A 25,807-nucleotide genomic window follows, 5' to 3' on the forward strand; every position below is an offset into this window, starting at 1 on the left:
CTATTATCCGGACGCGTTCACGCAGTGAAGGACCTTTTTTTTCCATCCAAAAATTGAGAAAAAACAGTGACTGTAACATCTTTTCATGAATCTATTTCACTAATTTCATAAGATGTGCATGATAGGTTTCTCAATATCTAATGAGGTAAAACATGTATGATTTTCACATAAAGATATACTTTATTTTTGTGAAGAAGGGACTACAATTTTGCGCACGCTACCTGCCTAGCTGCCAGTGCACTGGGACGGCAGCTTGGACGGCAGCTATATAGTATTACATTAACATTGTGTCTCCCATATCCGGCCAACTCGCTTATCCGGATGAGAGCCAGTCCCGACATGGCCTGATAATCGAGGTCGAACTGTAGATCAAGGAGTCTGACACTACTTGTGAAAGAGCACATCATTCTTTTTAAGGAATATCAATCACAGTGGGCAATAGTGACGATAGTAGGTATTTGGGCGGATAGTTGATACTTTGACACCTTGGGCAATGATCAAAGATTGCAATAATGAAAATCAATATAAAAATAGCATCTAGATTATTGCGGTACAAGGGAAACCAACATTCCAATAATAGGAGAAGAGACACGTTTTTCTATCTGATATCAAATCGCTGCTATGAGTATTGTGATGTGTCGTCTATTCTCATCGAAAACTTTGTTAAATGGTTACCTTTGACATCACAAAATAAGCCTACAAATCACGACCATTAACAGACTAGTTGACATGATGATAAATGTGAACTGATTTTCTTTCTTTTTTTTCATCAAAGGTGTTGAGTACCATGAATGTCAATTAATCACTTTGGAATTGTAAGGCAATAGATGGGCAACTTCTTACTTGATAAAAGAGGACATTATGATAGAAATGAAAAAAAAAATCCCAAATAATAAACGTAACATAAATCAACTCTTCAGTCAAACGATGGGATTCCAGCCATTATTCCGTTTGATTTGTTTGGACGGGGGAAGTTAATAGCGGTAAATGCCATCGATCGAATGTGACATTTATAATATAGCATATATAAAAATGGGACATGCCCTTTTAATTTTAGTCGATGGACTCTATTTGATCCTTTTGAATTCTCCTCGAGCTTTTAAGTTGTTTCTGGTGCAATATTCTTTGGTTCAATAAAACTGTGACCCCTCAAGGGGCCACAGACTAGGGCAAATACGCGGGCGGCGGACCGGCAAATCCTCGCCCAAATATCGAATTACCCAAGGATCTAGTTAAAAAGGAAAACTGAGGCTGATGAAATATAATTACTGTACAGACAACCGTGACGGAAAAACCGCTCGAGGGCCGAAAAGCACTATAGGGAAGAGTATTCCCCCCGAAGACCAATGCAGTAGCTTAAAAGCATCTTAACGTGGTATTTGATAGACTTTTTTTTTTTTGTCATGCAGTAAGACAGAGAAGAGTAGAAGTGAAACACGCGAGATCGGTGGTACACTTGAAGTGAGGATCTACAGAGTATAACAATAGTGCATGAATATCAGGACTACTTGAAACCAGCCACCAGAAGAAATCACAATTTCCTTATCGTGTTTATTTATTGTATATTTTGTACAAACAGAAATGCACAGTAAACCAGGAGACTTAAAGTAATGAAGAAGACAATCGCTTTAATCTAATTATGTAAAAGTCAGTATATTTTGGTATGAGTGAGTGGATGTTCTCAGGGCCTCCACCTCCACATCACTTTTGGCTATAAAAAAAGAAGACGAAAGATTAAAGTAGAAATGTTGTTCTGCCACTGTTGTATTTCGCATCTTTATGCTATATCGCATTATTCTTCCAATAGGTACAGGCCTATATAGTATTTCTACCCAATGTAAAACCACAGTTTCAGAGCATTACAATAATATGAGCCATTTTGAGTTATGGAAAAATGATGAGTTAATTTTAGCATGTTCATTTCGCCTCTGACCGACGGCCCAAATCTTTAAATACAGAATCATTGTACGGTATAATGCATGTATGACTATATCAGTGGATACATTCAGTCATTTCCAAGGTATAAAGAAAACAGTGTAAGTAGTGTAATTTTTATCCTTTTAACCTGACCTTTGACACTTGACCTTTAAACCCATGATCCAAAACATCCGACGAGATCATTGTCCGGCAATAAATGTAGAATGTACTTAGTTTCATGAAAATACCTTCAGGCATGGCAGAGATATGGGGGAAATAGCGAACATTTAGAATTTGACCTTGACCATTATGACCTTTGACTTGAGCGTGTACGCCCACGAGCTAATAAAAACACCTTCATCTACTCATACATACATTATGCCATGTTTCATTCGGATACCCCTGCATCATCCACAAAAGCAATTGCGGACGAACGAACGGACAGACATCCCGAAGACATAATGCCACCGGCGACACTTCGTTGCGGAGGCATAAAAAAACGAAAAAAAAAATGAACACATCAAAACCCATCATTTTCCAAAGGTTACGCCTGGAGATTGACCCTTGACCCAACCACTAGCACTACCCTTGAACTCCCCTTTCCCCAACCCCCACCCCCCACACACACATACACACATACACACTAAAAAACCTTCCGCGGCCTCTCTGTCTGTCTGTGTGTCTGTGCATAGAAGACGCCTTTGTTTACAAAGATAGTTGTCAGTTTGTTGCAATTATATACTGGCAAATTATATGATTCAAGAAAGAAGCCAGGCATAACTTACCATTTGCAGATGAAACAAAAACCCAGCATTAGTGCTTTAAAATAGTGCTAAAATGTGAGTTAGGGATAGAAACAACCAATGTAAAAATTTGAATAAGTAAAATCGATATTAAGTATTGTTAAATAAATAAATAAAATGTGAACAATAGTTATGATAAAAATTAAACCTTCTACAGTTTATAGCTTAATGAGAAAAAAATAGTGATATCTCCTTATATTTGACGCTTCATATAGCTGTTATATGGTAGGATGTTTTGTGATACAACTGACCTACTCATATGTGTCAAATGTGACATCTTGAACAATTTTGAAATCACTGCTCCCAAAGGTAAACTGGACCTTTAAGGTACTACAGTGTCCAATGGCACTTAAGTAAACATCCACGTTTGTGTATGAATCATGATCGAGTCTAATTCTTCAGATGACGGAGTGCCTGTATAACATTTGATGCAACATTGAACTTGAATTTGGTTATTCCAGGATACCACTATACTGTTACAAATGCGCTTCTATTAGCCCCTTTTCTTCCTCGTCAGTTTCTCGTTCAAAGTAGTAGTAGTAGTAGAAGAAGAAGAAGAAGAAGAAGAAGAAGAAGAAGAAGAAGAAGAAGAAGAAAAGAAGAAGAAATGACATTCACACTTTTGCGATCTTGTAACAGAACGCGTGAGTATCCTATTGTTGACAAGGCGTCGACGCAACACCCTTGTTTCTAGGCGACTGTTAGTTGATAGGGCTTATGGCCTGGTGTGGTTCTAACACACCGCCCCGGGGCCTCAAACACCTGTGTGCTCAAAACACACAATGGTGTTGACGTTTACCGGTTTAGCTCCTTTGGCACTTGTTTGCTACCTGTCCTTCCACTCTTACTCAAAAGTTAATATCCATTCCCCCTTTTTTAGTTAATCCCTTCACACTATCCCCTCTCATACCCTCTTTTTCATCATATTTTTGTATTTTTGTCATATAATGATAAGAGACATGGATGTTATCATGACGTTTAACGATTGCAGTCATCACCACAGATCCGGAAGTAAAGTGATCTGAAGTGAGGAGAAAAAACAAACAAACAAACAAACAAACAAACAAACAAACACAATTTGCTAGATGATAGATCCTCACGGGGACACATTATTCGCACTAACTGCTATATCTAGACTATAAACATAGCATATAAACTTATTCATATACATGTATGAATACGCATTGACTTGATATCTTTGTATGAATACCGCACAGAAAAATCAGGTTCTAGTAATAAATGTCGAAATAACTCACCTAAAAGAATGGATAATGCACTGAGTTCGGGCAACATCCTTCTATTCCAGACGGTAATCCAGAAAGAAACAAACCAAAGGGTTTTCATCTATCCAGAATAGTTAAACATTGAATCGCGATGCGGTATCTCGCATTCCGCTCCCAAAGTTCCTCCGACGTATACGGTATCCTTCACTTTTTATGTATACATGTACCTTGCTCTCTCCGTTGTATTGTTGCGCTCTCCACTTACTAGTAATGTCTCAGTGTCCATGGTAACACACTTTAATACGCGTCATCAAGCTGAAGAGGCCGTCATCAAACCAAAGTGGATGAGAAGAAAACGCCTCTCAAATAGAAACAACTTTGATGGGTTAAAAAAAAAAAACAGTTTTCTCTATCTCCCGTTTTGGGGAAGTTATGGTTAAAGTCGAAGTTTGTCAACGTGCACTGTAGGACTAAGTTCCCATCTCTGCTATTGTGATAAAATAGCACATGTGCAACTCCTATGTGGATTATGGCTTTATGAACGTGACCACAATAAGCTCATACTCCGCAATCCTTATCTAAGAGAGTTTTAATATCGCACGAATTGCACTGTGCGTATGCAGAATCGAACTGATATCAGCTTAGGTTAGAAACTTCCCTTCCTCGTTTTTGTCTTTGTTTTATTGTTTTTGCTGGACAATGCATTCGAATAGGCTGAAATTTTCCAGTAGAGAGAACTCCCGCCTGCTTCGTCAAATCAAGTATTATTGGTTATCCAAAGTATTATGATATTTTCCAGCGAACGATGAACAACGCTTTGCCATGCTTTCTCACAGCATGAGCCTTTTCGTGCAGGTGCACCAACGTACTTTTTCTTCTCGCCTTTTGCTGTTATCGGAGCGAAATGTACCCGGTACACGAGCAGTCGAACCTCGACGCTGCGGTATGAGAACGAAGTCGACCGTATCCTGAGTTGTTCAACAATGAAAAGCTTGGTTCAACAAATCACAGAGCTGGAATGCAGGTGCTTTGACGGAACAGTCCCTTCAGTCAGAACGCGTCGCTTCGAAATCGATAGTCAATTGGCGGCAATTGTCCTATAAGGGAGTTTCCGATGGGATCGCCAAAGCATGCGGGAATAAAGTTATCATGTTTTCTTGGCTGCCAAAATTCGCACTTTGTTCCTGAAATCCTCGACTCGGAAGTACTGGCGCTCATTCTTGTTGCTATGACAACTTAGAGAGAGAAAGAGAGAGAGAGAGAGAGAGATAGAGAGATCAAAAGAGATAAAGGGAGAGATTCCTCAAATAGATGAACACTACTTCGATCGATTCCATGGACTTGCCTAGAGTAGAAATCAGTCAACGAAATCCGTTGGCAATTTGGTTCGCACGTCATCAAGAATCATGTTTCCAGATGAGTGTGTGGAGAAGGATCGATATGAACATTTTATCCGGAAGTATGGTTCCAATGGGCACAGGTGTTAATCACATACTTTTAAAAGGATTTTAATTCATCTCCAGCACAGCGAATTGATCTTGCAGCGCACTCCTGACGCGAAGAAAAAGAGACAGAGAATTCCTGAAGAAATCTCATATCTTTCCCGAGTTGGATCAAGATTCAAAACTTCCCGAAGCGAGTCACATCATCAGCCAGCGATGCGGGGATATCGATTCATAACTAGGGAAACATCTTCGCACAACGCCTCTCAGCGACTGTTGCAGCGTCTCGGCAAAGTATTTCTGATACCATTGCCGGGTCTCTTTTTCCGCTCCTCCCTTTTCTCTCACTCACTCCGTTTTTTTCCTCGTCTCTCTAAAGAGTATCATGCACCGGCTCTTCAAACACGGAATCTCGGCATTCAAGAAGATGCGATTGAACACTTCACTGGCTTCCTTCGGGCTGAGGTTGGCTGATGTTCCGAGCTAGACTCCTTGACTCGGGCGCTTCTATTCCCTTCCTCGTGGGTGGCTGGTGAAATTAGAAGGTCCGCGTTTGAAGGATGCGCGCGGGTACAATTTGCTTCTTGACTTACACTCTCACGAACTCGGCAACAGTTACCGTCCATTCCTTTTCCCCCGCACATTCATTTGCAGATGACAACACGAACTATTCCTCAACATTCGTGTCCGACACGATTTCGATGTGCTGTTTAACCATTTGCGTCAACTTTTCCCAGCATCTTGAGTGTTTTGAGCACAAAAGTCATAAGGAATGACACTAAATACTAAAGATCAATGCGACCCGTGAAAAAAATGAGAAAAACAAACAAGCAAACAAACAAAGACATATAAAATTATCAGCACGCGAAAGTCTTATCTCTGCACGAGTCCTGGAACAATATGGACAATAATTGCTTACGCTGATCCCTTTTGATAATCCGGACTGACAAATACTAGAATCTGAGATGCTGGCACATAATGTGTTCGCGTACCTCCTCCAACAGAGCGAGAAAGATGAACAGAAGGCAGCAACTCCCCTCTGCAAGAACGCAGCAAGTGCGGCGACCCGTTATGTGTACAATAACCCCCTGAAGTGTCGTGAGTAAATAATTATCAACGCGTTCGGCCACCGGAGCACGTGTGAAAGTACAAGGTGTCACCGTGTACGGGTGTCTGCAAAAAGCGGAGCTTATTTTGCGCGCGTCATACGCAACAGCGTAGTATACAGACAAAAACAATGTAAAACAAAGGCGGAGACAATTCGACAGAGGGGCAGTGCGTTACTAGAATATTGAAATGAAAAGAGACAAGGTGAACATGTTTGCATATACTGACTGCCAAGATCTAACGCGCTTTTCGAGTATTCGGGCATTCATATGTTTATTGTTTTTGCTGCAGTCAGAGGGGGATAGCCGACCTGAGCTCAAGTCATATCTTCCATACTTCCGACCTATCAAAAGCTGATGAAAGGGAAACTGGTGGGAAAACCAGGAGAGGATTTGAACTGATGAACTTTTTTTTCAAAGGAACCCAACAACGTTTTTTCACTGATAATTCACCCTCTCTCTGTTCCATTCCATTGTTCCCCAACGAGCAGCGGCACATTTTAAATCTTTGTGCACCAAATAGAAAGAATCGCTTTGTTTATTTGTTCATAAACCAAATATATAAGATACACACTAGTGGAAGACGAAAGAATACATCAGAAAGGGGAAAAATGTCATGGTAACGATAAAGTGATTGATCACCGAAACGACATTTATGATATTTCATCTATTTACTTATTCATTCTTTTTAGTTTCAAAGGTACACACGATTAATGGCGATAGAGATGTTTACGAACGATTAAAGGTGGAATAATACGACTTTGAAAGCCATTGACACTGGATCACATCCTTTATCCGCCAGAGCAATATTTCATGTCAACAATCTTGACAAATCCGCTGCGGTATTTTTGTTATTGTTCAGAAGAAAGAAAAAGATGAATTGATTATTCACAGCGCTACCTAGGGGCATATGAGTCAAAACACCATTGGTCGGGAGAAAAATTATAGCTCGCAGTTCAGGTATGAATCTCTTACCGAAACATGGACAGATTACACACACATTTCACTTTTCACAAGATTAGTTTATTCGTGTTTGCGTGTTTGAGTTTGCCCAGGTATAATTTGCAAAATTGTAACTTGTTATGATAGTTGTCACGGAGATGGAGAGTGCAACCAGGTATCATTGTGGTTCTCCATTATACTTTATTCTCTGTAAGGTACATGCACCAAGTAAAACCTATCCACACCTTCGCCTTAGCGATGAACATCCATCCCGGCGACCAGTTGCAGAGATGTTATAATTTGCACCCCAAGTATTTGATTTCCCCCCCCCCCCCCTTTGGTAGGGCTTTAAGCCTTACTGTGCCAAAGAGTCAAATGTGTACAACTGTCACCCACATATGTGGCTAACAGAGGGTTAAACTTGTTTTCTGTATCCCTGTATCCCTTCTAACGGATTGAAACGAAAGTGAATTGATCCGATTCCAAATTGTACACTGCTGATTTAACACAAAGCCGTCTTATGCGAGAGTCTCTGTTTAGGACCTATATGAAATCAAGTCTGCCAATTTCTAGCAGGAACCAGCAAGTGAGCAAAGAGTGCAGAGCTTTCGGTTGGCGTTGCAAACGCGAACGTGGGATGGCGCTGTTCCAATTCCCCTTTCCAGAGCTGAAACATTGGTTCTGTGGAGGCTCGATACCCGTGTTTTCAAGAGCCTCATGAATGCAACATTTTTTGTTTTTTCTTTTCTTTTTTCTTACAAGTTGCCCAACTCTGCTACTCTTAGTGATACAAATATCCTTTCTCAATTCTAAAAGTAATGATGATGATTAAAACAAAAAATCACGCAGGTCTCGAAGTGTAAATTTCGTTTAATTCAAAATGATTCTATTTATGAACAATAATTATTTTAAATTGATTTTTGAGACTTTTGATCTCGTATTTGACTCTATTCAAAAGTGGTCCGAGTTCTGAAAAAATACATAAACCAATGTATTCAAAGATGTCTGAATTGGACAAACATTGTCTCAACATTTAGAGTTTTATTTCGGGAGAAATCTCAACTTTCACATTTGTACGGAATGGAAACACGAGTATTAACCATTAAAATAGCAAAATTTTTCCGCCGGTAATCTCTAATCACAAACTTCAACCGATGATTTTATAAATGAAAGAAGAATGATGATGCGTACCTTTTCTGCTATATAAAAGCAAGACCTCTTAATTTCATGTAAGTCTTCCTTAAAATTTTATCTACATTAACATGACGGAAAAATAGTATAGTTGTACCAGCAAAATGAAATGTGATAATTGGTCCCATGTTCGTTCTCGTCAATATTCGATAAATGACCAAGATTTTCGTTAGTACACACTTCTTGTTTTGTGACGGCTGAAATAAACGCACAAACACGGACACACAAACACAACATTTAATCACGCACATATATTATATACACATTACACAAAATGATAACACGATGAATCGGCAAAAAATGATTATTATTAAATTGTATTTTCTTTTTCAATATTCAGAAATTTAAGGATAGTACTATCTTATTGAATTTAATTTTTACACACGCTCGTAATTAGGTACATTGATACTGTCAAATCAATAAAACTGAAGAAGTGAACAGAGTAAAATATTTAATGCACCAGTACAGTCTTATATCCCGTTTTCATTTTTGAAGTAAATAGAAAAGGATTTTAAGTTCCACAGTCAAGTGAGCTAACAACGTTTTGTGCGATTCACTGCACTTGATAGAGAAATTCTATGATTACTTACCTACCACTGCCTACGTTGAACGAAAGAGATCCCCCCAATTTACTTTAATATGATAAGTAAGTCGAATACACTGGGTGCATAAGTGTTGCATCAGTTTGCGAAATTTACATTAGATGCCATGATTTTGTAAATAGCACGGGTACACGAAAAAGAGATGTTTCGAAACGTATGTTGCCATCTTTACAAAGGAAGATAGCACACGAAACGTAACGTCTGTGTACATAATCAACTTTCGTGATTCGCTTATCTGTGTTTGTGGAAGAAGTAATCTGATAAAAAGTTTAGTCTACAAGAAAAAAAAAAAGAAAGCTTACTTATCATACATTCAAGAAAAAAACAACAATAACCTTTCGTTGCATTGTGCTTCATCATTTAAAGCACGGGATATCACAGAACGAGAACACTGAATTTCACATTTTACATATAAAGTTAGAATTTCACTTTACATGAAACTTGCATTGAAAATAAAACATTGTTCACATTATCAAGAGCAGAATGACGCATACAGCTGGTGAAAGTAGGAATATGCCAAGGCAAATAAAAAAAGTTTCGTGGTCAGGTAGTTTGATAACTGATTGCGTGCATCCAATTTCCTGATTTTGTGTGTAAAACTGTGATAACATACTTCAACATTGTCTCAACATCAGCACACAACCTCAAAAAAGTCAACGACGATATCACAGCGACGGGATAAAACTTGAATTGGATTTTCGTGTCTTCCTGGATGCAATATCTCACATATTACTGGGGTAAAATATAGGTATAGGCATAAACAAAACAGACAAGAAGAAAGAATCATTTAAGAGCTTCAAAATTAATAATGTACACAAGTGTCTACAGTCAAGCCTGTTTTCCCTGCCTCGTTCAATATCGTCTTAATAATGATGAGAACAACAACACAAGGAAAATCAAGAACTAAAGAAGAAGTACAAACAAATATACAAACAGCAGATAGAAAACAAAGAAGAAATGAAACGAAAATTTACTAAGTTACGAGAGCAATAATTATTCACTTCACGCATTCAGATGTAATGTTTCAACTTCTCGGCTATTACCGTAGTTAGCAAAGCAGTGAAAATGGGCGGAATCATGCGAAAAAGATGAGGACACTTTGATGAATATAATATATGTAATTAGCTTTGTAATATCCTATTACCTGTGCCGCCAGGTCGTAGGGATAACACAGAAAAAACTCCAAAGCATCACGCAGGCATAGACAGAGAAATAGGTACACTCAAAACCCGATTTCTATAGATTAATAATATACTAATTACTAATTTCTTTTGTAGTTAATTTCAATTAACAAATTCTATAGATTAATGCATGATAAAGACAAATTAATTGTCATGTCCGTTTCAATGCAGAGTTTGATTTATCAAGGTAGTATGATAAAATTCCGTAATTAAATCTGTTTTAGTGGACTTACTTGTGAAAATCAAGGAAAGAACCGTTTCGCGACTCGTCTGAGTCACTTCTCCAGCTTTGTCAAAGTCTCTGCGTCTCTTCACAAGTAAGTCCAGTCGAACAGATTTAACTCGCCTTTTCATCATGTCCGTTGTTCAAGCAGGACCGACACGCAATAATTTGCCTTTATAGTTTTCCTCTCAAATCAACGTCTAGTACTGTATGTGTTTTTTCTTCAAAAGTTTATACTAGTTCATTCTTCTTAGCAGAGAATATTTGCTAGAGGTATAATCTTCTTAAAGATGTGAAATATTGTGTTTCGCAAGTATCATACATTTTGACATTCAGTACTGAAAACTTATAGTATAAGCCTACGCCTGAACAGAAAAAAAAAAAATCAATATGAAATTAATTTGGAAAAATTTCACTTCAATTTCCACATGAAGACTAGAATGATGATTTCAGCGTTGTGTACCTACTGACACATTTGTGAAATTCCATTTCTAACTATTCTAAACATCTTTAATCAGAGAAGTACACCTATGGCTACTTGAAAGTGACCGACGCTAACGTGAAGTGTGAGAAAACCTATACAGGTATAATCCAAAGCTCTCATCGATCTTTCTGAGTCGAGTCGAAAAGTCGTAAAAAATCTGCATACACTGAAATAATGATTCAAGAGGAATGACGTGTTAAGGACCATGAAACATACAAGGAAGATAACAAGGGATCTTCATCAAGGGTTTAGCCGGGCAAGCTATTTGCGAAGCAGCTTGGGTAGCTGGTCCTTGTGAAGATACAGCAGTCCTCCAGCCGCCCCAACGGCCGCCCCGAAACCCATGAAACCAAGGAAGCCACCGACAGAGGGCGATATGCGCTCGAAGAAACCCGACTTGAAATCTGTGTAAGGCCAGGCCTGAGAGCAGAGGTAAAATGCCATGAGAGACAAGGTTAACCTTTGTAAAGAAACATGAACAATTCTCCCACTTTTTTTCTGTGTCTATTTCTTTCATGTGATATTATTCTCATAAAAGTCCTCTTTCCCTTTTTCCTTTATTTGAAGGATCTTATCATCATTCTTGATATTACTAAAACATTACTATAGCTGTTCATTGCGCATTTTCTGCTGTCATTATCATCATCAGTATGATTAATATTTACATTAGTAATATCATAGCACTCATTTATGTTGTCATTGAATAGGATGGGTGCATTATCAGTGTCAGTCATTTATTGTGTCCTAAGCTTATTTTGCTTAATTGAAAAAACCAAACAAACCAAGAATAAAAAAAAAAAAAATCCTTTGCAACTGATTGACAAATTGCCCTACATCGACGTAAATAAGCACTGAATTGATCAGTGTTTTATTATCATGGCTACTACTAAAACACTGATCAATTCAGTGCTTATTTACGTCGATGTAGGGAAATTTGTCGATCACTTGCAATGAAAAACACCTCGACGGAAGAATTTCATGAATTTGAAAAAAAAAAAATCCGCATGTCAAATTGTTTTAAATTCTCTTCAATTTTGTTGTTGTTGTCTATGATTGTCGTATTTTCACTGCTAGTTTAATTGTTCTTGAATTCTCTTCAGTCCTTTTTTTTATAGTATATTTGTGGTTTGTCATTTTCATTACCAATCAAACAGAAAAATGGATGATTTAGCGATTGATTGAATCATTGAATAATATTGATGTGACGGTTGTCGATGACTTGTGTCCTGATTTTCATTTTTTTATACTTACTGGGTTGTCTGGCTCGCCCTGCCAGATCTGATCTTTCCTGATTCGACCTTGGGCGTAAAGAATCTGTAGTTAACCATCAAATTAAAAAAAAAAAGTAAACTTGCATTACAGCTCAAACATCGTTCAAAATATACATGGCCTGTGAAAGCACCTGGACACAAAATGTTAACATTATCGCAGAATGTTCTAATGTATAATCATAATATGTAAAATAAATTATATTCGGCGCAATTTATCTTCGTCCACCGCTCCCCCTCTCTCTCACGAGAAATAAAATACCAAAATTCAAACCACCTCCGCTTATAGTATTTTGATATTTCTCTTGTCTATCATTTATCTACCCATTTTCAAAGTTTTTCTTTTGCTTTTTTAAATTTCATTATCATTATTATTGTTATTATTATTATCATTATCATTATTATTATTTGTTTTGTTTGTCTTTTTTTTTTTTTTTTTTTTTTTTTACTGCTCGTACCTCTCGCGCTGCCCTCTCGCCTGCCTGGATTGCTCCCTCCATGTAGCCAGACCACCAGGTGGCTGTCTCGGTTCCTGCGAAGAAGACCCGCCCGGCTGGCTCCCTCAGCACCCTATGTAGAAACATACCGCGTGAGATCACGAGCTTTAAGTGGACATGATCATGACAGGTTGCAAGCCTAACATGCCTATCCAAAGGCTCATAACATAACAACTCTAACAGCTTCACATAGACTGCGTAGAACAACACCATGTGTAAAGAAAAAAAAAAAAAACCCAGAAAATCAACACATAGTGAAAAGCTGCATTGGTTTTTAACTAGTTGCTTTAATATTGGAGCTCAACTCCACTAATTGGAGACATTGAAGGGAACACTTACTTGCCGTAGGAGGTGAGAACACCAGGGGGCGTGGCACCCATGTAGCAACCACCGCTATACTCCTCCTCCATCCAGTTCTTCTCCACGTAATTGGTCGGCTGGAAGATGAAAGACGAAGTAACTGCTCAGTAACTCCACTGATTATAATACGTTAAAATACTACAAATGCAGGACAGAGTGGATCGGTGAGAATTGAATGTGCGAGTTTAACTTTGGATCAGAAAAGAAGTAAAATCTATGCATATCAATTGACGAATCAGGTTTCAGAGATTCTAAGGCCAGTTTTATAATAATGAAACGTAACAACGGTACCAATAATTACTAGTATTTTGACGATGATTTACATTAGCAATAGTAGAAAGTATTAATAATGGATTATGATGATATGATCATTAAGGTCTTCTTTTTCTACGGTAGCTGCTACTGCTACTGCTACTACCAGAGGAACTTGGCCGTTAACATTGCCCTAGCGTTGATGCAGGTAACCATATACACCTGGGTCATCGCGAATAAAAAGCACCCTGTTTATTTCGGACATAGGCACTTGACGGCAGAACTAGAAACATGTACAAACACACGCACACGCCCTCACACACATACATACACACACACACACACTCACACACACACACGCATACACACGAAAGGAGCACGAAAGGGGCTTTACCTTTAGTGCTTCGTTTGTCCCAAAGGCCTTGGCGTAGCATCTGGCAACCTTCATCTTCCTGGGTGAAAAGAAGGATGTATGTAATGTAAGTATGTATGTATGGTTTTGGTAGGTATATGTGTATGTACGTGTACTGTAGGTATTTATATATACGTACAAACATCTACATACATATATTTATTTTCACGCGTTAATAGCTCCGCATTCCATTAAACAAAAAAAAAAACCAACAAGAAATAACTTATCTAGAATTAAACATGAGCGTTCTCACGCTAGAACACCCATTTAAGAAAAAAATTCTGAATATGGACGGACTATAGGATCGTGTCAAATAGAACGAGAAATATCACAGTGAAGATGATGAATAGTAATTTCATGTATACAGAAAGAGAGACGCCACAATAAACGTGCACAGAAACAACTATAATGGATCGAACTGAACTAAATAATGAACTGGTACCTGCAGATATTAGCATGAATGTACGTACAAAATGATAATAGCAATACCGAAAAGAAAGCCAAAGAAAAAAAAAAAGAGAGGAAAAAACAGAAAACGTTTCATCATTTTTGGGTTACCTTTCTTCTTCACTCAAAGTAGCAAATTTCCTTGCGAAGACCCCATTGATGAATCTGCGATGAAACAAAGTGTGCAAGTCGGGATATAATTCATATTCAACAAATATTGTTTTCGTATCATAATAAGAAGAAGTTGTCGAAGGTCGAGGAAACGTCTGGGGCAATTATATAAAATATCTACTTTTAGCATGAATATATGCAACTTTGGCTAATTCCTTTCCTTCGCTAATATGTAAGGGACTTGTAAATGCTATGTTTGTCAACTGTTTGTATTACCGTATTTTCGAACCTGATTAGATTTCCGCTTTTATAATTGGTTTGCTTCAGAGAATGAAGTCAATGTCAACAACCCCCATCCTCCCCCAAAAGCCCTTAAGCTTCACAGAATAATGTCCCCCAACTCACCCGACGAGGCATGGTAGAGATCCGTCTGGCTTCGTGTCATCAATGGACGCCGAAACGATGTCATCCGTCAGGACAAACCCAGAGCACTCTAGTTGAATGAAAAATGATTAGATAAAAGAATACAATACGTAATTTTAAGGCTTTCATGAAAATTACTATCAGCGTATAAACAGAAAATTGTTCTAGCTGGTCTGTTAGTATTTGGACAAATACGCATCTTTTACATTGTTGTGTTGCACTATTGCACCCGTTGTGTTTGTAAAGGGAAATAAGCAAAATAATGAGTATGGCTGCTGCACATGATTATCTCTTTAACTGCAGGATGTAATGATTACACTGAATTACATTACATTATATAGCTATTTCCACGGAAGCAGGCTGAAAACAAGCAATCGACTGTCAGTAACATTGCTGCCATGACAACAACATATCCCTAAACTCCTTGAAACTTCGTGTAGGGGAACCTAGCCACAGATTTCACTACACGGGCAGAAGTTTAAATGCAGCATGTGCTTGAAATGAACGAGCAGTCATCTTCTACGTCGAACTACGAAGAGGCTAAAACCTTTGTACCACTCTACATTGTTTATCTCGTCAAGAATTCACATTGCTCATTGTTGACCTTTGTATTGTGGAAATTTACATTTTGCACCTGGATATTACTCACCTTGTACATTACACCACCTGTTGAATATTACTGAAAGGCCCGAATTCACGAAGGTGGTACAAATGAAACCATGGACAAAAACCATGGAGCGCCAAGTGTTGCATGGAATATTTCGTTACGAAATCAGTCTTTTCGTCGATGAAATGATTATTTTGTAATGGAATGACAACATTTTGTAACTAAATGATCATTTCGTCCACGAAATTATGATTTCGTTAACGAAACGGTCATTTTGTCGACGAAATGACTAATTTCGTAACGAAATATTCCGTGTGACACTTGGCGTTCCATGGTTTTTGTCCATGGTTTAAACCATGGTTTCATTTGTACTACCTTCGTGAATTTGGGCCTATGTGATTATAACTGCCATCTTTACCAAACGGTTGAGAGAAATATGAGCGTACGTATTTCAGAAACTCGTCAATCAAAATATTATGATCAAACGTGAAACGAGAGAAATTGGAAATACACACACAAAACACCATCAAACACGTACACAATAATTCAAAATGTGTTGCATATAGATCACACATACATGAAGACCGGTCGGCAGTTGGTTTTCAGACTTTCTTTTAATTTCTATTTTCTAAGTCAGCGAATACAGCTAGTTGTAAGCGTTCGGGACCAATAACCGTGCAGTCCTGGTCGGCTAGAGATTTTCCAATCGGACTCATCAGAACGCCAACTTTTTCCCCATTTTTAGTATTAGATGACCTTCCAATCGTAAATGGAAGGGGGCATAATCAATACATGTAAGTGCATCTGCCTTTAACTGTAACGGAGCACATTTCTTGCGTTTTTCTTTAACAATGGCGCTAAACATTACGTTTTTTAGGGTAATTTTGCACCATAGATGATAATAATTGTGGGACTTGATTTCTCTTACTTTCGTAAAGACATTTCGTTGTAAGTGTGTTTCGCCGAACAGTTGCCGACAATTTGCCTCCATTTCTGGCAGCAGTCGCAGACTTATTGAGTTTACTGTTCATTGCAAAGCGTCCACAAGGTTCTCGGCAACCGATCAGTAACTGATAGGCAACTAGTTGCCTTTCAAAAGGTTGAGGAATTTTGGTCACCGATTGGTTGGCGATGGCGGCCTGTGCTTTTTGGTCGCTGAATATCGGCGACCAGTCTTCGTGCATGTGTGAGTGGAACCTAAAGCAATTCTCACAGCTTTGTGACTTACTCATGTCTCGCCAGAACGGTCTGTCGTAGTAGATCATTGACTTTATACAAGATCCCATCGGGATTCTCTGACACAGCTGAAACAAACAAAGAATAAAATATACATATTGTGAAAGGTTTTTATCACTTGTCTTCCCTCTGTGCAAATGTATTTGTAAGAGTGAAACTGCTAGACTTATGAACTGATTTTGTACATCACAACAACAATAACAGCAACAAGAGGCCATAATCATTTGCATGCCTTACATACAATGATATGTAGGATCCATCGATAGATGAGCATAGTCACGACGTTAATGAGTTCCCTGCGAGATTCTGAAGTTCCCATGGATTTTGAACTTGACTTTTGAGGTTACGTTTAGGTTATGACAGAATGAACTATTATTCCTAACAACCTGAAATTCACAAGACGCGTATTCTGACTCTTTGAACTACTGCAATTAGAAATGTATCAATATATTTTGCCAAGGTAGAATAGTCATGACTGTGTGATTGGCCTACGATATTTACTGACAGGCACAAATATTTGCAACTCAACATTGCTACGCCTTTTTTTTTTTTCACTTTTACTACCTTTTGAAAGCATTTAGAGTAAAACGATATTCAACGCATTTTCTAGAATCATGTAAAACAGAATATTGAAGAAAAGTGTGAGAATTAATTACTTCATTTTGGCAGCTCGGCTTGAGAACGTTCTTTTGATTCTAAAAAAGGTCATTTTGACGCCATTATACAGCAGAATCTGATTAACGCCTGTTTCTCCCCATGTATTGATATTTACATGATTTACTTTTCACCGTTACTAAATGACATTTCTGGCATCATATCACTTTCTTATAGTCGCCGAACTAATACAAACCTGGTTCTTGAGAGGGGAGAGGGGTGGATCGAAGGATATCTTCCCGAGTAGAGCCATCGGCACGGCGCTGATAACGTGAGATGCCTGTGTTGGTGAAAAGGGGAAAAAAAAACACCGCGTGGGATGAATGGGGGGGGGGGGGAATGATAAATCAGGGCCTCCATCACAGTGGTAGTTGATTATGCTTTAATGACAAACATGACAAACAAAAAGATAGACAAAACTCGAAATAAATGAATTCTACAACGGACCGAAAAACAACACAAGTAAGAGCCCCCCCCCCCCTTATTACATGTAAACAACAAACGAAGCTTTCAATTAGAAAGCTATAATAACGCAACTCTCTTGCGATAGTAGTTTTTGCGAGGTCGGACGAGCCTCATGCAAGTTGTCGTTGGTACCTTTCCTTTACGTAACATAACATGAAGTCCAAATGCATTATGAAGGTGGATTCTTGAAGAAATGACTTCGATGCAAGCCTTTATCATAAAACGAGATGCAACGATACAATACAAGTGTTTTGCAGTTACGGCAAATTAACATCTTGACTTTAAAACCATGCATTTGTCATACCGTCCTCTAGAGGGCAAATCTGATTTAAAGATTTGATTTCATGGCGATGAAACTTGCAGTTAGACTCAAATATAACTGCACGCCCTGAGTATGATCAATCTGAGAGCGTCAAATTATTTCTTTATCTTTAGCTTTTAAAGCAAATGTCTCCAGTGAAACCACAATGACATAGAAAATGCTCCATAACCTAATATTAGTGTTAATAATGACTTTCAATTGATACTATAATAACACTATTATTCATAGAACAGTGTTCGTGATTCTTGACAGTAGATGGCTGCCTGTACACGGTGTTTGCGGTCATGAGTAATTCATTGCAAGGAACAATTTTTTCAGGATGCATCCAAATATCATGCATACTCCTCATCGCACAACTTTCAAATGGCAACCCAAAAAGCTTGCTGGGATCTTGCTTGACCAAGCAACTATTAAGGAATGCAACATACACTTGAATGGTCTGGACGAAAAACTTTAATTTCAGGGGCAAAGTAGCTACGTATGAAACAATAGCTGACTACCTTGTAAGGATGAAACTTCTCTTTTTTTTTTTGCATTTAAATACTCATGAATATCATTTCATTCACTGATTGACTTTTGTTTTTGTTGAATGTGCAATTGGACAAAGTAATAATATATAACAAAGGACAACGAATCTGGCGTACCTCGAACGTATCTCCGTTCATCGTTGTCACGGTAATCGTGCTACCCGCCTGCGACACGCGCTTCACAGGATGCTCAAGCAAGACGTTATCTACATAATGATAAGATAATTATGATAGTCACACTAATGAAGGTAATAATATGACTTATGATATTGGTAATAATGTGATGATAATGAGCATGATACTTACTGTACTGTAATTATATGATAACTCCATCACAGTCATAATTGTTTTCATCATGTTCAATGCACACATGGTTATCAAAGTAGTGACGAGAAAAAATGTAAGAAAAGAAAGATATACAGCTAACAAAGATGGAATAGAAATACATAATTATGTATGCAAAATTGAGACTCGGGCTTATAAAAACTAGACATTTACACTTTGAAGAAGTAAGGGCGAATGAATGAATGCAGTCTATACAGGAAAAATAGGATTGAAAGTAAGTTCTTTTTTTATACGTATGTATGGAATCAGGGCTCCATTGCTAACATGACGAGGGACATCAAAGTAGTTTTTATTGATGTTCTATAGTTTACTCCATCGCATGGAGAAGTGTAATTATTGCAACAACATTGAAAAGATCTACCAGTTCTACCAGTGCTTATAGTTCTTGTAACAACTTCTAATTGTACCATGCAGCAGTGTTTTAACTATACTACGGTGAATAGAAGATACCTGGAGCTATGGAGCTACATCGCGTGGATGAAGCGCCATGCTGCTAGACAAGCCATTTCATGATATGTGATGACATAACCACATGGTAGTAAACGACTGTCTTACCTTGTCCTATCCGTTGGGCCATTCCTTCGCTAAGTAGCTGGGAGCCACCAATCATCTTTCGCTCCTGTGAGGGGATGAGAAAGGAAATACACTTTGTTTTCCAATGCAAGCAAGCAAAGAAGCAAACAAAAGAGAGCAGATGAATACGCAACGATGACAATTCAAATTTCTGTACCGTCGCCTGCAGAAATTCCACATGAATGACAAAGACTAATTCCTACACTGTAGAGTGAGATAAGGTTCCAACAAAACAGTTTTTTAGGAAACGAGTGAAAACATCCAGTTGCATTAATAGCTAATATTTTTACCCTTCCTATACGTGTAACAAAATATTGTCTAAAGATCAGTAATAAGACCGTTTAAGACCACTAGCGCCTACTCTCAAAGGGAAGATTGCGTGCTATTAGCTTTTGCCGGAACGTTTTTCTCTCTTCTTTTCTTTAAAAAAAAAACAAAAAAAAAAACACAACAACAACAACAACAACAACAACAACAACAACATCAACAACAACAAAAAACCCTGGAGGAAACATCAGTGAACGCATTTCTTTCTTCTTCTTCTTTTTTTTTTTTTTTTTTTTTTTGGTCTTACAGAAGACTTACCTCTAACTGAAACAGCCTTACACCGTAAACAAACTTACCTGACCTCCGTTGTCTGTCGCCAGCATTCGGCTGATTCCTGAAAGAGAGCAAGGGCGCACATTATATACGTGTCATCGGACTGTAAACAGTGCCAAATCACCAAGTCTCACAGCAAACAACCCAAAACACACCAACGTGCTAAAAAAAAAAAAACAAAAAACAAAAAAAAAAACAAAAAACAAAAAACAAAACCTATCATCGGGAACCAGGTCACCTCTCTAGAAGAACTATCAGGTCAATCCAACTGGACGTAGTCCTACATACAGACTTGTGATTTGCCCATAACATTATTCTCTAACGCCATCTTCTCAAATTGACACTAGGCTACTATACTTCTATGGTGTGCGCTTCATTATTACCACCACTACTTAGAAAACTACTGGTGTGTTTTTACTGATGAAATCGCAACTACCCTTCTTCTGATACTCGTATTATGCCACTAAAATCGCCACAAAACTATGGCAGATATTTTCAGAACTATTACTGCAACTTTTATAATCATTATTATACATGTACATAATGGTAATATCAGTACATTAACTACTAGTACCACCCTTACCACTCCACAAAGGCTATCACTCCAAATACAGTAACTTTGACAAATCACACAACGTGAAGTTAAGAGGACACAAAGTAATTTATGTCACTTTTTTTTTCTATAGAAATATCTTGGATTGATTGCTCAATGGTAAAGAACTGCGAATAGTTGAAGAAATAACTGCGTCCATTTCGTGTACCATGAAAGTGTCATCAGCGCTCTAAGGAAGTTTTTGGAGCAATCTAAATATGAGACGAATAGTAACCACGACACGAGCTTACCTCCACCACCCCTGATGTACCAGAGGAAATAGAGGAGGGACATGTTCTCGATCTCAGTGGCAAAGATCAGCCTGGCAAAGACCGTGGCCACCGTCTTGGTGTATGAGAACCAGCAAACTTTGTCCAACCATTCCGACACCGACATGTGATCCCACTCAATGGCTTTAGGACAGTTCCAAGGAGCGCCGAGGGGTATCTATGTACACATAAGGAAATGATGGATGAAGAACGAATGGAGAACAATAATGCTAAAGTGCATGATGAAGTCATCACTGTAGTTCTTCTTTTTTTTTTCTAATTTATATGATCACAGAAGCGGTCTGAGAGTATGACATAATGAATGGGGAAAGAAGATAAAGAAGTTTCTTCGTTACTACATTGTATTGACATTGTGTTATTACCCTTCTGGAAAGAACACAGTGTCCCAGTGTGTTCACAATGTGGTCACATAGTCGACAATGTGAAAACGCTCGAATTTAACAGTGTGGAGATGATTTCACACAGTGATTTGGTTTTAACAGAGTGTTTCCGGGGTAATGATCTGTGTCACACTGTGAATAGATCATTCATTTATATGTTATATACTGTCGGATTTAAACATTGATTGTGAGCGCCTAGAGCACCATTGAGTGGATATGTTGCGCGTTAAAAATGTCTATATTATTATTATTATTATTATTATTATTATTATTATTATTATTCACAATGTGTTCACACAGTTAAAGCGCTCGAATTTAACATTGTGAAGAGATTCCACATTGTGTTCACATTGTGTTCACACTGTGTTTCTCACACTGTGGGACACTGTTCTTTCCAGCATCAGGGTATGTGTATGTAACATGTTTTGTAATGTTGTAAATGAAATGAAGGGAAAGGAAAGAATATGAAGAAAAAGAAGGACAAGAAGAACAAGAACAAGAAGAATGAAAGGGAGAAGAAGAAGAAGAAGAGACGAAAAAGAAGAAGACAGAGGATAGATAGACGTCGAAGCAGGAGCAGGAGGATCAGAAGGGTAAGCAGAAGAATAGGAAGGCTAAAACATCATCAAAATGAGGGAAGAGGAGAAACTAGTTGGAGAATAAGAGGACGGAGAGAAGGGGAGTGAAACGAGGACAAGCAGGAGGAGGAAGAGTAGGCAAAAGCTGCATGTCCTTCCTGCAAACCGTATGCCGTCCCCAACAGAACAAACTAAGGCATTGAAAGGCATTTTCACCTGTCTGTTTTGTACAAACTTCCCTTGCAGTTATTCTTAATTCTTTTAACCTTTCCAGGCGATATGGTGCAGCCTAGATGGAGATCAAGAAGACACTGATTGATGTTTTATTGGCGCTTACGAGAAAAGGTCTCCTACACGGGGTCACGAATACCAATTGCCAATGGCGATTGCAAAAAAGATGGCGAATTCAATATCAACGTGGCAGGTTACGGCACAAGATGGTCATGTTACTTACAATAATGTTAGTCAAACTTACCTGTAGCTACAATATTCTTTAGGTAGACAGGAATGACCTGTCTACGTCTAAAACAGGTCAGTTGGTTACCACATGGACTTTCATTGTTGCATTAATATTTGGAACTGTGAATATTTGAGAGGGTGTCTTTTTCAAGATCATGGTAAGTTGATATCTTATGAAGATGTCTTGTCACTGTTATTCATTTTGCAACGCATCTTGAAATTTCCCAGAATCGTAATCTTAATTCTTCTGAGAAGAAAACAAAAACTCACCAAACATTGTATGTATATACGCCCTCATACTACTCTGCAGGATGGAGGTTAGAATGACCCGTTGATGAGATATTGATAACAAGCTTTATTCACATTTTTTCAATGCCAAACTCGTAAGCTGTATGTCTCGTGGGATGACCCCTTGTCAATCACATCAACATTACCTCTTTCCCCAGCTTGTCTACCAGCCTCCAGAAGTTGACGATGTCCATATTGACGAATGGATTCCAAGAATTCGGCATCACGCCGTCATACCTTTTGGTGCGACCCTGTTTGACATATGGACGAAAAGTAAGTATCACATTTTTTGACAGTTCTTTTGCACGGCAATTCATTTTCTAACTAGGATTACGTCACAAACCATCTATATGACATCAGTTGTGCCGAATCTGCATAGAAACATAATAAGATGACAAGCCAACTACCAATAAAGAATATACGATTACTGAATCTATGAAAGACCAAAAATTAATATCTACCTATTCATATTCACTGCACTAAATCCGGCAAATATCATAAACTCGAAGATGCAAGATTTCAAAGGACAGCTACATTCATTGTCCCTGTTAATCTATGTTGTTGATAACACTTTTAAGTAGAAGCAGACAATCTGTACGCAGTTTGATAATTCAGAAGTCCATTACTTAGATTCACTCTCTGAACAAAACTTTAGCGCTGGGGACTATTACTCGCTTACGTTGGCGCAATTAAGGCATGCCAAACAAGCAAGAGTCAATCTTATTTTCTCCCCCAATTTCTTTTTTAGTCATTCTCATTACGAACATAACAATATACATGGTTTTCGGTATGTTTCCGCGAAGAAAATCAAGACTTCTTTTTTTTTTTCTTTTAATAAATGCTACAACAAAAGGATCCGAAAGTCGGGGAGGACAATTTTCTGAAAATGGCAATTCCTTATTCTCTTACTCTTCTACTATAATTTCATATATGGCACAACTCATAAAAGTACTCGGTTGTGGAGATATCGATGATTTTATTAGTGCATGCCAAGTGGTTGAGGAAATCAGAGTTTCGAGAAAAACGCCTTCAAAGTTTTCCTTCCGACGCTATCATGACCAAGGCGAGGCGAGACAGTTTTCACCACTTGACAATAGAAGGCATGCTCTTAATAGCGACCTCCGCGATGTTCATTCAAGCTTAGCGCCAGCGGTCTACGCACAACCAATCAGTAATCAGGATGCCACGCACTGACCAATAAGATCACTCCCTTGTTGCTAGGGGCGGAGTCTATCTGCGGCGCTAAATACAAATCTTCGGACACGTTTCTGTTACGTTGAAAGTCGGAAAATCATGGCCCAGAAAAACGCCGATTTCTTGCCTTTCCTTTGATCATCTAGCTTCAAAATTTCGGCAGATGATAGACAAAACATTAGACTACAAAATTATGCCAAAAGCAGAAATCCGATTGTTTTGACCAATTTTGATGATGTGACTTCAAACTCGATTTTCTCGGCTCAGCCGTCAGCGACTTTAGGATCCTTTTGTTGTAGCGGGTCACAAATGTAGGATGGTTCATTCAATATATCGATGCAGATTTTGATTCATCCAGGTAGCTTTTTTTTCATGCTGTAAGAAGTGACTCGGACGAGTCACGAAACTGTTCTCTCCGTGATTTTCACTAAGTGAGTCCAATCAAAAATATCAAATTTACACGCTTTTATGGTTCAGCAGTAATGCACAGGTGAACAAATGGTTGGGAAACTTCCAGAAACCTACATGGAGAGAGGCAATGGCCGCGTCCTCGTCGAAAACTCGGTAGTTCTTGATGCCGAGCTCGTTGGCCATGCGGATGACGCGGTTCTGCGTAGGTCCTACGTAGGATCCACCGATGTCGACATATTTTATGTTGTCATTCTGAAGATTGGAAGGTGACAAGTTTATGAACAAAAAAAAAGTCGGTCGATCAAATATCCATGGTAAGGGGTAAGGAACAAAGACTGGCAAGCTACAATATACAAGATATCATATCATGAGCACTTTGCTAGCAAAATGCATGATAGAGAGGCACAAACAGTGTTATGACAATATACGTTTCAAACGTAAGATAGTAGCAACCTATTGAAGAACTTGATCATTTAAAACACATAATAACAGCAAAACTGGATATAAATCAAAAAGTTTTAGCACAATCAAGAAGTTGATGAAGATTTATGAATTCCTTGCAACATATTTACTACCAATCATCCAAATACCAATCCTTAACAGAAAGCAACTTTATCAGAATATCGTCGTGATGATTGTTTAGATATACACTGTAATGATACGACGTTTTATTGAGCATGCATGTTGAAATCCAGTTTGGAAGCAAACTGCTGAAGCCTACGACAATGTTCTGACATGTTAACACGGTTAGTGTAAATCACAAGTGCCACGCCCCCTGACCCCGCCCTCACACTATACCCCTACTGGTCCCCTCATGCTCCTCCAACGACAGATTATCTCACCCTAAGGGTATGCGTCCGTCCTCCGACCCTGTTCCGTGCCTCAAGCACCAGCACGTCAACGCCCTCATCATGGAGTAGCTTAGCTGCGGATAAACCTGGAAGAAGAAATAGGAATATTATTCATATGGAATATTATTCATTGAAATGTGTCTTTTTTCTGAATTAAAATGTGAATAATAAAAAAGATCTGTTTAGCACTTGCAAAGAGAAGGAAACAGAGGTTGAGGGAGAGAGAGAAAGAAAGAAAGAGAAAGAATGTTCTTCTTTATGTTCTACCAGCTGTTAATCGAAGAAAAAAAAAACCACATCGCCGTCAAACTGTCACGGGAATTGCATGGAGTTATTATTGATGCGAAGTTCGAGTTTTCTGTCATATTATAGACTTTAATTCAAAATGAAAGTCTGAGCGGCTCATGTTCACTCTTTCATGACGTCGAGTCAAGGTATTTGGAGCTCTTTGATTCAATGGAGATGGTGATGGAGGGAGGGGGTGGGGGAGAAAGGGGTGGGGTGGACGGAGCAAAAACTGCTGAATCTTGCATTGACTAGATTGTCTAGAA

At 38.4% G+C, this 25,807-nt stretch overlaps 2 protein-coding genes across 2 annotated transcripts in view; both read right to left on the reverse strand.

The window, feature by feature from the left end:
- Positions 1-4,151, reverse strand: part of LOC140233190 (protein APCDD1-like) — a 72,422-nt gene extending 68,271 nt beyond the window's left edge. Inside the window, exon 1 of the mRNA XM_072313303.1 lies at positions 3,977-4,151. Coding sequence (XP_072169404.1) covers positions 3,977-4,064 — 88 coding nt within the window. The 5' untranslated portion in view covers positions 4,065-4,151. The remainder of the gene's footprint in view (positions 1-3,976) is intronic.
- Positions 4,152-8,925: 4,774 nt separating this feature from the next.
- The window catches only part of LOC140233526 (amine oxidase [flavin-containing] B-like), a 30,678-nt gene continuing 13,796 nt past the window's right edge, over positions 8,926-25,807 (reverse strand). The window contains exons 2-17 of the mRNA XM_072313644.1: positions 25,248-25,342; positions 24,520-24,657; positions 22,947-23,051; positions 21,057-21,252; positions 20,237-20,274; positions 19,596-19,659; positions 18,813-18,901; positions 17,578-17,661; positions 16,720-16,795; positions 14,867-14,954; positions 14,462-14,515; positions 13,886-13,943; positions 13,219-13,316; positions 12,841-12,952; positions 12,366-12,428; positions 8,926-11,534 (exon numbers count right to left, since the gene is read on the reverse strand). Coding sequence (XP_072169745.1) covers positions 11,376-11,534; positions 12,366-12,428; positions 12,841-12,952; positions 13,219-13,316; positions 13,886-13,943; positions 14,462-14,515; positions 14,867-14,954; positions 16,720-16,795; positions 17,578-17,661; positions 18,813-18,901; positions 19,596-19,659; positions 20,237-20,274; positions 21,057-21,252; positions 22,947-23,051; positions 24,520-24,657; positions 25,248-25,342 — 1,517 coding nt within the window. The 3' untranslated portion in view covers positions 8,926-11,375. The remainder of the gene's footprint in view (positions 11,535-12,365; positions 12,429-12,840; positions 12,953-13,218; positions 13,317-13,885; positions 13,944-14,461; positions 14,516-14,866; positions 14,955-16,719; positions 16,796-17,577; positions 17,662-18,812; positions 18,902-19,595; positions 19,660-20,236; positions 20,275-21,056; positions 21,253-22,946; positions 23,052-24,519; positions 24,658-25,247; positions 25,343-25,807) is intronic.

The sequence above is a fragment of the Diadema setosum genome, chromosome 9 (genome assembly GCF_964275005.1).
Source record: "Diadema setosum chromosome 9, eeDiaSeto1, whole genome shotgun sequence".
Classification (NCBI taxonomy): domain Eukaryota; kingdom Metazoa; phylum Echinodermata; class Echinoidea; order Diadematoida; family Diadematidae; genus Diadema; species Diadema setosum.